Source organism: Tamandua tetradactyla, chromosome 22 (genome assembly GCF_023851605.1).
Source record: "Tamandua tetradactyla isolate mTamTet1 chromosome 22, mTamTet1.pri, whole genome shotgun sequence".
NCBI classification, from domain to species: domain Eukaryota; kingdom Metazoa; phylum Chordata; class Mammalia; order Pilosa; family Myrmecophagidae; genus Tamandua; species Tamandua tetradactyla.
The window spans coordinates 19,951,010-19,965,269 of NC_135348.1; the positions used below are offsets into that span (position 1 = coordinate 19,951,010).

The window sequence follows — 14,260 nt, forward strand, 5'->3', positions numbered from 1 at the left end:
AAATCTTGATTAATTTAAGAGTTCAAGTCATACAAAGGTTGTTCTCTGATTACAATAAAAACTGAATTAGAAATCAATAACAAAATATACCTAGAAAGCCCAAATAAAGGGAAATAAATAAGAATACAATTTACCAGAATTAGAGGGACTCGATAAAGCAGTACTTAGTGGGAAACTTAGAACACTAAATTACTGTATTAGAAAAAAAGAAAGGTCCTCATTTTCCACCTTGCTGAGCCAGAAAAAAAAAAGAGTAAATTAACACATAAGCAAAATAATGCCAAAAAAAAGATCAAAATAGGAATCAATGAAACTGAAAATAGAAATACAATACGGAATTAACTGACTCCCAAAAGCTAGTTCTTTGAAACGATGAATAAAACTGATAAATCTAGCCAGAATGATTAGGGAAAAAAACAAGGGAGAAAGCACAAATTACCAATATCAGGAATGACTGTGATAACAGAACCACGGATTCTCAAGATATTATAAAGAAAACATGGGGATATTGTAAATTATTTTACATCCATAAACTCAACAATTTACATGAAATGGACAGATAATCTTGAAAAACACAAACTTCCCAAAGCTCACTAACAAAGAAATAAATAACCTGAATAGTCCTATATTCACTAAAGACACTGAATTTGACATTTAAAATCCTACCAGTAAAAAAAAAAAAAAAAAAAAAAAAAAAAAAAAAAAAACTCCAGGCCCAAATGCTATCATTGTTTAATCCTACCAGACAATTAAGGAAGAAGTAACACCAATTTTCTATAAACTCTTCCAAAAAACAGAAAAGGGAATACTTTCTAACTCATTCTATGAAGTCAGCATTTTTCTAAATAAAGATATTATAAGAAAAAAAAAAAGTACAAACCAGTTATCACTCATGAGCACAGATGCAAACATTCTAAATAAAATACTAAAAACAAAAGGATAATACATCATGATCACGTTGGGCTTTTCACAGCAATTCAACACTGATTTCTATTTTAAAAAATTAATGCAGGTCACCATATCAACAAACTAGAAAAGAAATCCTGTACGATCATTTGACTTGACAATTCAGTGGCGAAAGGATAGTCTCTCCCACAAATGGTGCTAGAAGAGTTGGACATCCCCAAGCAAAAAAATCACCTTTGAGCCATACTCATACCTCATGTAAAACACTTCTCAGATTATATCAGTTATCTAAATGTAAAAAATAAAACTTCTAGAGAAAACAAAGTAGAAAACCTTTGCCACTCTGTTTAGACAAAGGTTTTTTGCTACAACATCAAGAGCACAATCCACAAAAAGAAAAACTGATAAAACAGACTTCATCAAATTTAAAACTTCTGCTCTCTGAAAGACAATATTAAGAGAATGAAAAGACACGCCACAGACTGAGAGAAGACATTTGCAAAGGCTATATCTGAAAAAGGACTTGGATCCACTCTTAAGAAAACAAGTGACCCAATTTTTTAAAAAAAGCCATAACAGACACTTCACCAAAGAAGATTCATGGATGGCAAATAAGTATATAAAGAAATTTTCAACATCATTAGTTGTCAGGGAAGTGTGAATCAGAAGTACAATGAGATATCACCACACATCTATTAAAATGGCTATAATTTAAAAGATTGACCAGATAAACTTCTGCAGGGATAAAGAGGAAACAGAAGTCCTACATTCTTATTGATGGGAATGTAAAAAGGTACAACCACTTTGGAAAAAAGTTTGACAGTTACCTAAAAAGATAATCATACACCTCCCATATGATCCAGCGATTCTACTCAAATTTACCACAGAAAAATGAAAGCATGGACCCATACAAAGGTTTGTGTCCAAAAGTTTTTAGTATCTTTATTTGTAATAGCCAAAAACTGCAAACAATCTAAATATCTAGGAATAGGTGAACGGGTGAAAAAAAAGTCGGTGGTGTATCCGTGCTATGGAAAGCTACTAGCAGTGAGAGGGAATGAATTATTGCTACAAATGACAACAAGGGTGAATCTCAAACAGCTTTGCTGAGGGAAAGAGTCCGGATTAAAAACAGTATGATTCCATTTATATGAAACTATAGGAAGTGCAAATTAATGTAGAGTGGCAGAAAGTAGATTAGTAGGGATGAAGGAGTAAGAAGAAAGGCTCAGGAGGGAAAGATAGCAGAGAGTGAGGAAATTACGAGGAATGCTGATGTGTTCATTGTCTTTTCGTGGTGACAGTTTCACAGATGTATACTTATGTCCAAACTTTTCACAGAGTGTACTTTAAATACATGTGGTTTATTGTATGTTAGTTATACTTCAATAAAGCTAAGAAAGAGACGCAAAAATAAGTTTAAAGAGATATTCCTTTCAAAGAATTTAAGATGCTGCAGTACACACGTGCAAAATGACAACTGGAGACACACAAAGTAAAACGCACAGCATTAGTGAAGAAAACATGTTCTTTCCTTCTTTCCTCCCCCTCTCTCCCTAGTCTCCCATTTCAAGACAAAAAAAATTAAAATCTATACCAACCTAAATAAGGGGAAGGAAGAGTCAACCAGAAGTAAAACCTTGGGCTTTTTTTGTTTTGTTTTTTACAAAAAGTGGGCAAGGAAGTAACAAAGAAGAAAATAGTTATCTGGCAGAGAAGGAAAGCTAGAGGGTGCTGAAAAGAAAAGTAGAAAATGAGAACGCTTAGAAAAACCATAGCGAACATTTCCTTTCCAACAAAAATGAACTTGTATCTAAATATCTTCTATAAGCTACTTATATCGTTGCCATATGTCTAGCTAGGCAATGCAACATAAAGAAAAATATTGTTAATGTTAGGAAAGCAGTAATAAAATGACAAGTTCAGCGTATGAGATTTATTATGCTGAGTCACCGTATGTCTCAGCCTCCCACCCAGCGTGTTTTTGAGCAGCCTCACTTTGTCACACGTTGGGATCTGTCTGGGAATATAAATCACAACATTTACCTAAACGGGAGTTTCCTTCCAAAAAGTCTCATTCCAACGTCCAGGCTTAAAGAAGATTTCTTCAGGTAAAATCATCTTAGAAATATCAAAGAACAGCTCATTTTTCCCCTCACAGTTGGAGACTGTTGCAATGAACACACTGCTAGAAACCAAATTTATGGTCTGCGTAGACAGAAAATAAATCAGACCTGGTGTTCAGCAAAAATACATAAAGAAATCAAAACTCCAAAACATTAGAAGTGAAAAACTGTGTCTCAAATCAAGGAGTCAAGGAGAAGGAAAAGGAAGATGCCATACATACGTCCATTGAACATCTTTTTCCTTCTCCGAGTCCTTATAGGTTTTGCGTCTTGTTTTATGTTGGTGTTAGGGGGCAGAGAGGGTTAGACATTTCCCTCCTCCTTCCTTCAATCTCCCTATCAATGAGGTGGCTGAGTTTTTTGCAGTAAGAAGAGTTCAAGGGCAAGAGCTTTTCTGGTGAGCTATATTCAGCTATTTTCAGCTCTGCATCATCACGCTGTAAGTGGCAGAGCTGGGACGCCACGGATCTTGACTGTTAGCTCTTGTGCTGAAATACGCACACCTGGGTCAAAACTGTGTCGTCGAGACAGAGGGAAATAAAAACCGTTTTCTCCCGTTTGGTGCATCGCCAGAAGTGTCAATTAAATCCTAATTCCTGCATTTCAGGTGCTAAAAATAACACAGGGGAAAAGAACAGCACCCTAACTTTCAAATCTCCCAAGGCATCTGCCATCTTATGATAATCACTTTATCACATTCAGACAGAATGTGTATATTGTTAGGGATGAAGTTATATAATAATCGCATAGCATAATGCTGTTCTGCAGGAAAAGTCTGCTTAAAAGTGGAATTCAATAGAATGGAGCAACAGAACGGGAGAAAACAGAAAAGAAGACAAGATGAGGGGCAACGAGGAACTAGTTTTAAAAGTATCAATGACCAAGAGAAAAACTGTATGAACTAACAGAAAGACCCCCTAGTTTATTAAACTAATTCCTCCAAAAAGAAAAAAGGAAAGAACCATGCAGAACACACATACAAAAAAGCATGGATTTTATTATAAAAGACATTGATTTTTATCCTTAACTTTCACCAATGGTTAATGGTTCACCATGATTCATTCCTTTAACTGTTCCAGGAATGAGTTTACCAAGTAGTAAAATGGGTTTAATGCCAACACCTAGGGGGACAGCATCCTTTGCTGCTAAAGTTAATATAACCCAATTCATTGTATTTTTAGAAGCCTCATCCATTCTTTTCTTCATACAGGGTTTCTCAACATCAGCCCCACTCATGTTTTAGACTGGCTAATTCACCGTGGCGATGTGGGCCGTCCCGCACCGTGCAGGACTTTTAGCAGCCTTTCTCTGGTGCCTACTGACTGGATGCCAGTGGTATTCCCACTTCCAGTCGTAACAATCACAAAAGTCTCCAGACATTGCCCAATAACTCTATGGAGCACAGGCATCCTCAGCTGAGAACTCCTGCTCTAACTCTGGCATGACAGGCAGCGTTCTAGATGCTGGGGATACGGCAATGAACAAGACACCAGATGCCTATCCTTGGACAGCTGACATTCTAATCCTAAAGTGATGGGCTGGGAGGTTCAGTTTTACCATAATCCTCATCTAAACCAACTAGCTGCTTATCTAGACATAAGTACAAAGATTCAGCCTTAGTTTTACCCCTTTATCAACTAGGGATAACAATAATGTACTTAATAGCTAACATAAGACTGGTAAAAAAAAAAAAAAAAAACATTTTGCCTAGACAAAATATTCTAAAGGTAGTAATATAGAATCTGAAGCCATGGATAAATTCTAATTTCAAATAAGACACCCAGACAACACAGGCCTCTTGATAAGACACAAAACGAAGACTACAGCACCACTATCAGACATTCTTACAATAAATAACCAATGAATTATTTAATCAGGGTCTAACTTGAATCTAATGACCTAACTATTAGTTTACAGAAAATATGATGGCTAGAGAAACATGTTAAATGACAACATGATAAAAAGACACCATTTTACCTGGACCAGATGAGTCCTGAAATGCAGAGGGGCCAGCCTCTCCAGAACATCAACTAGTTCCATCCCCCTATCCCATATTATCAACAGCCCCTTCCAACATGAAAAAGTTAGAATGGGCATAGCCCAAATACCCCTAAAGAGTGGGAGAAATCTCAAAGGTGATGGTGGATTTATACAGAGAAGGTAGGGTTTACAAATGAGTAGGATTGCTGAATCACTGATATTTCTTTTAGTCTCCAGTATCTTAGAACAGCTAGAAGTAAAAACCTAAAATTGTAGAATTGCAACCCATACCAAACTCTGAAATCTATTCTACAACTAACTGTTGCAATGCGCTTCGAAATTTATCGCTTTTTGGTATATGTTATTTTTCACAAAAAAAGTCGACAGTGGTGATAAATGCACAGCTGTATCATGATATTGTGAACCACTGATTGTACACTTTGGATGATTACACACTTTGAATTATATGACATGCGAATATACAATATATATCAATAAAAATTAAAAAAAAAAAAAGGACACCATTTTAGTTTTATCCAAAATACAGAAAATTTTATTTTAAAAAATTAACGTAGGTTTATCAATAAGTTAATGCTGGAATGGCACTGAGTGAAATATTTAAATCCTGATTCAACCAACCAAAATATCAGAAAGACATCTTTAAGAAAAATCAGTGAAAACTAAATGTATACCGGGCATATATGATTATTAAATAATTACTCTCAATTTTGTTGGGTACAATAATTGCATCAGTTGACTTTTATAAAGAGTCCTTATGCTTTTGGCTATATAATATTCATGCATTCATGAGTGTAACAATATGATGTTTTAGAAAATCTTTAAAATATTACCCCCAAAATAGTGGTAGGTCGGAAGACAGATGAAATAAGAATGGTTGAATATTAAGAATTGAAGAACCATGATACAGGCCAAGAGGATTCCTTAAACTAGTCTCTTCAGTTTTACATATTTGAAATTAAAAATTTTTCAAATATGAAATACAAGTCAATTCTAATGTACTCATTGGTATTCAAATTACATCTACCTAAAAAAGAATCACATGTGCTGGTTATAAAGAACTGATCCTGGGGTACCACTGTCATTTGTCTGCCATACAAAAATCAAAGTCCCCAAAAACCACAGGATGGGATTTATAGTCAAGGTTTTTCATTTTTTATTATTTTACTTACTTTTTTTATTCTCTACATGGTTGTTTTTTTAACTAATCCCAAATTTTTTATCATTGATTCTTTTTACATTAATTTTTTTTTTAGAAAGAGTGATGACTCTATGACAAATGCAAAGCAAGCATATCTTAAAAGCTCAAGTAAATTTTTAATTAACATTGTAATTGATGTGTCATCATCATATATGCTTAATGTCAAGTGTTCTAAATTAAAATGAAATATTTCAGCCTAAAACATAAATAAAAGACTTGCGGAATTCAATAAGTATTCTTCTTTCTCACTGTTTCAGAGTGCTTAATTCCTAAAAATAGCATCTAAAATAGACATTGATTCCAAAACCCCAGTCTATTGAAGTCATTTAAATTCTGCAGCAATTTACCTAACACTTAATGGTCACCCAATACTTACATTATTTTCAGGTCCACTATTAGATGCCTCATAAATTTTCTCCTTTTTAATTGATTATATTTACGCACAGAATTAGCATCTATATTTTGTTTGATATCTAAACCGACTACACTTTCCTTATGTTACTGAGAGAAGGCTTACCTCAAATACTGTTTCAGAGCACTCGTGATTGTCTTCACTTCCCAATCTATGGAATTTTCCAGGTCCACCTCATTGCATGTTTTTACATCTAGTGAGAAAGCAAGAATGAAAAAATAACTAGTTAAAACCCTGAACATTCAAAGGGCCTCTTGACAAAGCTTCAGGTCTTCATCTGCAAAATGGAGAAGATAGAAATGCTCTCATGAAACAACTGAGAGTATGAAATCATGTCAGGAAAATATACAGATTTTCATAAACAAATTATTAGTGTAGCAGTTATTATCACAACCACTAAAAAAGCCTCAGCTTTCAGTGGTGGTACCTACCCAAAGGGAGGGGACAATAAATGAGTTATGATGATTGATATCAACCAATCATTATAAGCTACACTTGTTTTCTATATTCATATCATGCAAAGGAGAAACTGAGAGATTCATGGAAGAAACTTTATTTCTTCCTTGGTTGGTTTGTTTTGTTTCCCTTACAGTATATATGTCTACACAGAGAAGGAAACACCTTTTTTTGTATTTCTTTTTTAAAGCACTAAAGAAAAAAAGGCCTGTCAAAATGGGACCTCCACATTACGTGGTGCATGACACAAAGTTTTAGGCTAGGATGTGAGGAAGGATGGATGACAACTCACTGCTATTCCCAAACTCTTTGAAAAGTCAGGAAGTGATGGTTATTTTTCAGCTATAACATCATACATATGAAGTCAGCTACTCAAAGGTCTGCAGACTTTTTAAAGCATTCAACATTTCTTGATTACAGCGAGTGACAGCAATATGCAATAAACTACAACAATGGCAATTGACACTGATTACGTTTTGATCAGTTCCTACACTTCAGAACTCATCTGTTACTGAGTTTGTCAGACAAGCCACAGATACATTCAAAAAAATCAAATTAAACACCCTGATTAAAGGTGTAATCCTTTATAACTAGGATTAAATAATTCTGTTCTAAAGGCACTGCCAACCAATTACTCCTATAACGGAATATTTTCTCTCTCATTAAATCAATTATTCAAATCTCATTTTAACATACAAGTCAGATAACATTTTCAATCAACTTGCTACCATCAAATCACCATTTTAAAATCTAAGAAGTTTCTAAAGGAAACCTTTTATCTTTGGCTTTCTACCAAATTATCATTCTGTATTTTGAGAGCCATATTCTTTTTATGGAAAAATAAGCCATCCTTCTGATTTCATGGAATAAAAAGCAGCTGTCACATCAGAACCTAATAACTACACAATGTCTACGCTACTAATCCCCTATTAAATTTTCACTGTTTTCAAATAACTCAATCATCCCTAGCAGTCCTTTACAATCAGTGGATACACTGGGGCTAGGGAAAATCTGTTCAATTATTTGGGATTCAAACTTGGAAATGCATTCGGATTGTTCACTCTAAATATATGTTTTAACATAAATAAGGTAGAAATTTTCCTTCCTTTCTTACAAAGCCACAACACCTCATGGGTCAGTTTAAAAATCTCAACCAATAAGGATAGCTACAAATAGTTAGGTTTCTTGATATGGGTAAGTGTTTCATACTTAAAACCTATGGTCCTTTTTTGAAAATGGAACTTTTCAACCCAACCTAATTGCAAAGTGCTACATTATGCAGTTGTTAGCACCCCACTGCATATTGGCAGGGCCTCATTTTTAAGTACTTGAGGAAGCATAGTAACTGGATGGATTCTGTAAATATGCTTTATAATCCAAAATCAGAATTTGTGGCAGCTAGGTTAGTTTACTTCCTCTCTCCTCAATCTTCACAAAAAAGTGAAGGGGGTAATATTTTTAAAGTAAAACTCCTCTAAATTTTTTTTTATTTCTTGTTTTCTATAGTTCTATGTCAATAAATAGCCATCCAATTCTTTTTGCAAACTAGATTTAGAAATAACCACTGAACTCACCAGCCCACACAAGCGTCTACCACATTTTCTCACAATTTCCCCTCCCTATTCTAATACTGTCATTCTAAAGTAATCAAGAAGGAAGAATAAACGACAATTCTAACTCATGTAAGTTCTAATCTTCCATAGCTATTGCAATTCATCTTTTACATTCTCACTTCATCTACTAAAAAAAATGTGACTCACTCAAAATCACCTGTTCTGACATTTCCCTCTACTTCTCCTAACTGCTCTGAGTTTCTATTAAAAAACTGCTTTACCAGGCTGTGAGTGCCCTCTGGTATGGGGGGAGGAAAGGATAACAAAGTGTAAACGAAAGAAAGGCAATCGCTCACTTGGGGCATTTTCTTTCAAGAGCTTAAGAAGTTTTCTTCCAGGGAAAGAAGGCCTGGGAGCTGCTGGAAATGGAGCAGAGGCTGCCTCCAGCTCCCAGAGCCAAAGGTGACTGAGAAAGCAAACAACACCCAATGCCATGGGGAAGAAGGCAGAAGGAGTATAAATGACTTCTATACTTAGAAAACTTTCTACAGTTAATAGTCATTACTATTTCATTTGGGGGTGCGAGTGCAGGACAGCAGAATGGAGGGAAACAATTTCCTCTGTTTTAAATGTGGAGAAAAATAAACCACCAAAAAAAAGATAAGTGAAAAAAATATAGAAGATATTAGGCATCCCCTCCTTTCTTTAGAAATCATCACTTTTACACATGAATATTTAAAGAACACATACAACATGAAAACAACGCAATACATTTTATGTAAAAATGGCATTTAAAAAAAAAAAAACCAGGGCGGGCCACGGTGGCTCAGCTGCAGAGCTCTCGCCTGCCATGCCAGAGACCTGGGTTCGATTCCCAGTGCCTGTCCATGCAAAAAAAAAAAAAAAAAAAAACCCAAGTTAATAATTAGCTCTCAAGAATTAGAGAACTAAGTTACCTACCCACTGTTGGTAGGGAAGCTGAGAGCATAGCCCCTTGGAGGGCAGTGTGGTGGTTCCACAGGAGGCTAGGGGTGAGGTTGCCGTGTGATCCTGTTATCCCAAGGTTAGGTGTATACTTGGAGGGACTGAGAGCAGAGACGTTTGTACACTGGTGTTTATGGTGGCAGCGGATGGAGGTAACCTAAGGGTACAATGACTGAAGACTGGAAGGTGGAACAGTGGCATATATATCCAAAGGACTACTGAGTGACTGCAAGAAGAACTGAAGACCTGAGGCATGCAACTAGGTGAATGAAACCTAAGAACAGTAAGTTGAGAGAAATAAGCCAGAAATGAAAAGGCAAATATTATAATGCCTCACTAAAATGAGCTAATTATAATGTGCAAACTCTGAGAACTGAATTCAAAAGCATAGGTTATCAGGTGGAAGCCTATTTGAAAGATTCCTAGATTGTAAGCCATTTCAGCAGTCACATCTCCTCTAGGGTTGTAAATTCTGAGAAGCTGAGCTAATTCATATAACGTTAGGCCATTCCATGGAACTTTGGGTATCTGTATGACACCTGAGATTCAGAGCTAGAATTCTGCGACTGAAAATCAGCAGTACCTCACACAGCAACCATTAAAAAAGCTGGAAAAGAGGTCATACTTAAATTAGAGATATGAATAAAGCTGATCTGGATAGAACTAAGGTAAATCAGACTAGGGTAAAGGATATACTGACTGTGTTTGGAAACTTAAAGTCCTGTATGAGACCAAAGGAAGGGATAGTTATTTGGGGCAAAATTTATATTTTCAGTAGCAATCTAATTTAACTTGTATGGACAGCTTATTTGAACACCATAATTACACTGAGCATGAATAGGGAATAAGATCCTGTGGGTTTGTACAGGTTGGTGTGATGCCCTGAAACATTCCAGAGTAATCTGGGCAGAAGATTTAAAACATATCTGAAAAATCCCCTTGAAGGATGAGAGGGAAAGATGGAAATATTATACCTCCCCACTGGGGAAGACCTGATATTCTTGCAAGCATTGGGGACTGCCAATTTAATGAGACAGGCCCTCAATCTTGGGGCTTGCCCTTATGAAACTTACTCCTGCAAAGGAGAAGCTAATCCTACTTATGATTACGCCTGAAAGTCACCCCCAGAGAACCTCTTTTGTTGCTCAAATGTGGCCTCTCTCTATTCCAATCCACAGCTGAACATGCTACCCTCCCTGCTACGTGGGGCATGACTTCTAGGCGTGTAAATCTCCCTGGCACAGTACATATATATTTATTATATATTTATATATATATATTTTTTCAGTTTTTGGTGTATTGGAGTAGCTAGAAGGAAATACCTGAAACTGTTGAATTGTAATCCAATAGCCTTGATTCTTGAAGATGACTGAATAACTATAGAGCTTTTAAAGTGTGAATGTGTGAGTGTGAAAACCTTGTGACTGATTCTTACTCCCTTTATCCAGCGTAGAGATAGATGAGCAAGGGGGGAAAAAAAGACAAAAATAAATAAATAAACAATGGGAGGGATATGGGATGTTTTGGGTGTTTTTACTTTTTTATTTTTATTCTTATTTTTATTGTTTTTAGAGTAATGAAAATGTTCAAAAACTGACTGTAATGATGAATACACAGCTTTATGATGATACTGTGGACCTCTGAATGTATACTTTTGTGTACAAAAAAAAAATCATTGAAGAAAAAAAGGGATCTAAAGGCAAAAAAGATAAAATAGCAGTTCTCATCGAGAGATATAAAATGGCTTGAACTTTTGCCTCAGATACTTAAATTACATTAATTTTCATTTCAATAAAGAAAAATGCACTACAAGCAAAACATGCTTTGTAAAAATTCAAATGTGAAACAGGCATACGACCTGGAGAAGTAATAATTATTAAAAAAAAAAAAAAAAAAAAACTTCCCAGTACCATAAAATAGGCAAAGTCACCAGAATTAACTTATGAGAAAGATAGCACTGATTGGTTTGAAAAAATATGGTTGAAACTTTGAAAGACCCACCCAATCTTTTTTCTCTTTAATAAATTTAACTTTAAAACAATATAGAGAGGTGGGAAAAGCTGGAGAGAAAGATTATCCCTGGAGAGTGTATACATGACCACTTAGAGGTTCTAAATCCTTTTGGTTTCTGTTTTTGGAAGAGAAATAAATTATTTCAGTTTGAACACTTACTCAATTAGGATGCAAGAATATTAATATCTTAAGGAAATCTTAACTTGATTAGGAAATAGTGACCAAATCTATTTTGTCAAGAACTAGGTTTGTGTTGGTAATCTTAAAGAAACAAGAGAACTGTATTAATGTTAACAAAAATCCAAAGTCTGTGACTGACCATGTATTAAAACAATTTATATTGCATAGCACTCTTAAATGATTTACTCAATGAGGAAATAATTCAGTATTTTTCTCTCTCATCAAATCTCTACCTCCCTCTTTGCAGGATGATATTACTGAAAACCATCCCAGCAACTTGAATGAGGTTATGTCACTCTTGTGTCCTGGACTTCTCTACTCTGAGGCTCATGGAAAATAAAACGAGTTTTCCAGGTCAGGAGTCCTTGACTGTTTGGATATTCTAAAACACTTTGCAAGTTAAGGGCTGTCTCAGACATTTCCCATGAGCAGAAGAAACTTCCACGTGAGTTCAGAGATGTAGAGGAAGCAGAACTTTACGAGGTGAAGAACAAGTTTTGAAACAGCTCAATATCTCTGGATGACCACAGAGACATGCTTGTCTGAACTTTCCATGAACATGAACAAGAAGATAAAAATAATACCAGGCTCCTTCTGACCAGTGTACCACCAAAGTCTGCTTTTCAGCCAAAATCTCCCATTCTGATACTAACAGAGTCTTCCAGATCTAATCATTATTACAACATCTTGGAAATGAGAAAAGTGTTTCTAATTTTAAAATTAAGTAAAAGCAGATGCTATAGTCCCATTAAACTCTTCCAGCTGCTACTGAACCACTGGCAACCTGAGTCTATTTAATTTGGAGCCCACTAATGGCAAAAAGGAAAATCTCTGACTGCCAAAATTGCACACCCAAGTTAAACCAGAGAGGCAGAAAATGAAAACAGCTCATGAAAGCAAATGCATTCTAATAAGGCTCTCCAACTGATGACAGGCAATTTTTTCCTGGCTTAACAGCTTAAAAAAAAAAAAAAAGCTGGTGCCTATTAAATCCTTAATTCAAATACAGCCAAACAGCCAATCCTATCTGTAAAATGTCAGTTGATTTTATTCATCTTGGATTATGTTTCGTAACACTGTGTCTTTGTTACAATGCTTTAAAATGCAGACAGGTTTAAATGCATTGACAGTACCCCTGAGGGCACTGTTAATATTGATTAATAAAGTGATATATCAAATAAATTAATATTTAGCAAGGTCATCATGACAGACTGGTGTGACACACAGGCGGTACCACCACTCCTCACAAGGCAACCTGCTTTGGGGTGAGGGGAGATAAGTGGAGTGTCTTACAGGTGGCACAGAACTGACAGCAGTGTGTAATGTAAAAGCGCTTTGTCATTCACATAATGTCTGGGGTAATGAAATGAATTCACTTTCTGGCTTCCTCTGGTCTGCGATGCCAAAGAACACTGTGTTATCAGCACAGATGGAGCATGCATGGCTCTGGAGAAGAGCCTGGTGCAAACTACAAACAAGCCACTGTGAATACCAATGAATCCCTGAGAATCAGACCCTTGCTGGCAAATGAGTTTTGGAAGCTCCATAAAAATGAGCGAGTCCCAGCGATCTTGTCCAACCAAATGTACTGTCAGGACTGTGGATAGGCAATTTGGAAGCCATGCAAATCACTGAGGGCCTGGCTGCTACTTTCTCAGGAGAAGCAAGTCCAGGAAGACATTCGCCCACGAGCTGCATTCTTTTTGCTTTCATTTCCTAATAGGTAAAGAGGTAGTGGGTAATGTGGACTGATGCAAACACTGATCATTCTCTGAGTCAACTGTCTCTGCTCAGGAGGAAACTGATCTATGCGAGAGGAAAAAGACTGGATTCACAAGAATGCTGCACATTCCTATGAAATATTAAGCTGTAAAGTCAATAAACACAAACAAATAATGCATGGAAAAATTAGAAAAGAGGCATACCCATCAACATACTCAGAAGTCTCTGGACCTTTGAACTCACCCCCACAACTCTGTACAGTCCTTGGTCATTTATACCTATTGGAAGAGACAAAATGTTACAACAATACAAGACTATCATATTTTGCAAGTTGTCATCAAACAGTTACATTCCAAATCTTTGCTAGCTCACATTAGCAGCATTCCTGTTGACTACAAAAATAAAGTTTGACAGAACAGGTGTTTACCAAGTTGTTTTACCAGCTTTGTATTCACGAGACGTGGTTGAAAAATAATCTCATAAAACAATGTTTCATGTGAGCAAAATGTAATATATTCAGTGTCAATGAAATAAATAGTAAGTTAGGTAGTATTTGTGGATATGTTGAAATGTATGTCAATGCAATTTGTAAAGATTCATAAAAACTTGTGTTTATTACGTTTACTTGCTATTGGCATTTTAAGTTTTAGCCCTTCTAAAATAATACATTATTTAAAAATAAATAATGGTGATTAGAACAGACAGTACA

General features: G+C 35.7%; 1 protein-coding gene across 1 annotated transcript in view; it reads right to left on the minus strand.

The window, feature by feature from the left end:
- ARHGAP10 (Rho GTPase activating protein 10) overlaps window positions 1-14,260 on the minus strand; it is a 345,070-nt gene that overhangs the window by 110,595 nt on the left and 220,215 nt on the right. Inside the window, exons 14-15 of the mRNA XM_077139864.1 lie at window positions 13,755-13,829; window positions 6,749-6,836 (exon numbers count right to left, since the gene is read on the minus strand). Of these exons, the coding sequence (XP_076995979.1) occupies window positions 6,749-6,836; window positions 13,755-13,829 (163 nt within the window). The remainder of the gene's footprint in view (window positions 1-6,748; window positions 6,837-13,754; window positions 13,830-14,260) is intronic.